The sequence below is a fragment of the Morone saxatilis genome, unplaced genomic scaffold (assembly GCF_004916995.1).
Source record: "Morone saxatilis isolate NCDOM2014 unplaced genomic scaffold, NCSU_SB_2.0 Contig0, whole genome shotgun sequence".
Classification (NCBI taxonomy): Eukaryota; Metazoa; Chordata; class Actinopteri; family Moronidae; genus Morone; species Morone saxatilis.
Genome location: NW_023339650.1, coordinates 20,783,828 through 20,785,630, shown reverse-complemented (window position 1 = coordinate 20,785,630; position 1,803 = coordinate 20,783,828). Strand labels below are relative to the sequence as shown.

The window sequence follows — 1,803 nt, the reverse complement described above, 5'->3', positions numbered from 1 at the left end:
CCTCTAACGGCCACCAGAGGCTCCAGCAGTCAGTCAGCCTCATATTAAACTAACTAATGAACATGTGTACAGATGTGCTCGAGCTGTGTGATGTCATTAGCTGGTGATTCTGATGAGGTCGCTCGTGAGCTTTCTGTTTATCTGTGATGCGTTCACTGTCTCGCTCTGTGTCGTTACTCCTGAACTATAATCCTGGTTCAACCATAAATACAGTTCATCATGTGATGTGTTCGGACTCACCCCAGATCCTCACCGCTCCGTCCTCCCCCCCGGACAGGATCTCAGCCTCCCTCTCTCTCACACTCACACAGTGGACGTAGTCCGAGTGACCCTGAAGGACCAACTGAAAACCAGAGACAGACGCACACAGTTGAGCTGCAGGACCCAACACAAACCAGAACCACAACAAACCAGAACCACAAACAAACCCCCTGACTGACACACCTTGAAGACTCCGCGCTCCAGGTCCAGGACGTGGACGTTGTTGTCTCCCCCACCGACTATAAGACTGTTATCCTGAAACACACAGAGCGTCACTCAGCCTCCGTCCTCACAACGGACCAAACTCCAGAGAGAATTTACTCATTTTAAAGCTGCTTCAGGTTCTCCTGCTGTGTGGACTCACTCTGGGGTTCAGGACCATTGAGTTGATCTCCGGGATCTCCAGACTGGATCTGAAAACAGAGACCACAACAAAGACCTCAGTGACTCCCGTCAGCAGGACGGACAGACAGGCAGTAAGCAAACAGAAATACATGTCTCTCACTTGTAGTTGGGTCTTTTTGTCCACAGGGGTTTGACATTCTGAGGAGACACAAAGTCAAATATGAGACAAAAGTGAAGCTTCAAACGGTTTAAAGATCAGCGCTGGAGCAGAGGAGAGACGAACAGACGGTTTCATTCAGTTTCATTCAGTTTGAGGTGTTGATTATCTGCGAGGTCAAATGACTGGTGTTCTGAATGGAGTCTGGTTGGCCGTAGCGTGCAGCGTGGCAGTGAATGTGTCGTCAGATGCTTCAGTCTACATTCGTTGTGGACAGAATTTAAAGACACCTTCTTGATGAGCTCGGTCCAGCTCCAGGCGCTGATCTCTCCGTTCCCGGCGCTCAGGAGGTGACAGTCGGTGGACAGGAGCGAGAAGACGGGACCCTCGTGAGCTGAAGGGCGGGAGAAACACAGGAGGTTCTTCAGCTCAGTGTTAGCCTCGTGCTAACGCTGAGTTTTATTATAAACTGTAACACATTTATCTCTCAGTGACTTCCTGTTTACACAGCTGACTGCGGCTGATTGGACTACAGATGTTTCCTAGCAACAGATTTAAACGTCACTGAAGTCTTTATGAGCTCAGACGTTTTAATGTTAAAAGCAGATTTATCGATCCAATGAAATAATAAATAACAACATGGTTGTTTGTAATATCATTAATCATTAATATAATGCAGATTAATGCTGATAAACTGTGAAACCAAAGAGAATAAATGCTCCTATAACGTCTCACCTGTGAATGTGAGAACAGGTTTCTGACTCTGTGCGGTGGCGTCTGGACTCAGAGCTGCAGACAGGCTGAAACACAGTGATTATTGATTATTGATTATTGATTATTGATAGCACATCGTCACACTGATCAAACCCAGCTCCGTCTCTCACCTGAACAGGGCGATCTCTCCGTAGTTGTTTCCAGCTGCCAGAAATCGACCGCAGGGAGAAAAACTCTGAGAGAAAACCGACATGTGGAGGAGCTGCAGGACACAGACAGACAGAGAGACAGAGAGTCAGAGACACAGAGAGTCAGAGACACAGAGA

General features: G+C 47.6%; 1 protein-coding gene across 1 annotated transcript in view; it reads right to left on the bottom strand.

Moving 5' to 3' along the window:
• The window catches only part of thoc6 (THO complex 6), a gene marked incomplete at both ends in the record, with an annotated part of 1,975 nt that extends 236 nt beyond the window's left edge, over nt 1–1,739 (bottom strand). The window contains 7 exon segments of the mRNA XM_035682293.1: nt 241–343; nt 445–516; nt 626–674; nt 767–804; nt 1,054–1,157; nt 1,499–1,563; nt 1,648–1,739. Of these exon segments, the coding sequence (XP_035538186.1) occupies nt 241–343; nt 445–516; nt 626–674; nt 767–804; nt 1,054–1,157; nt 1,499–1,563; nt 1,648–1,739 (523 nt within the window).
• Between the last annotated feature and the right edge of the window lie 64 nt (nt 1,740–1,803).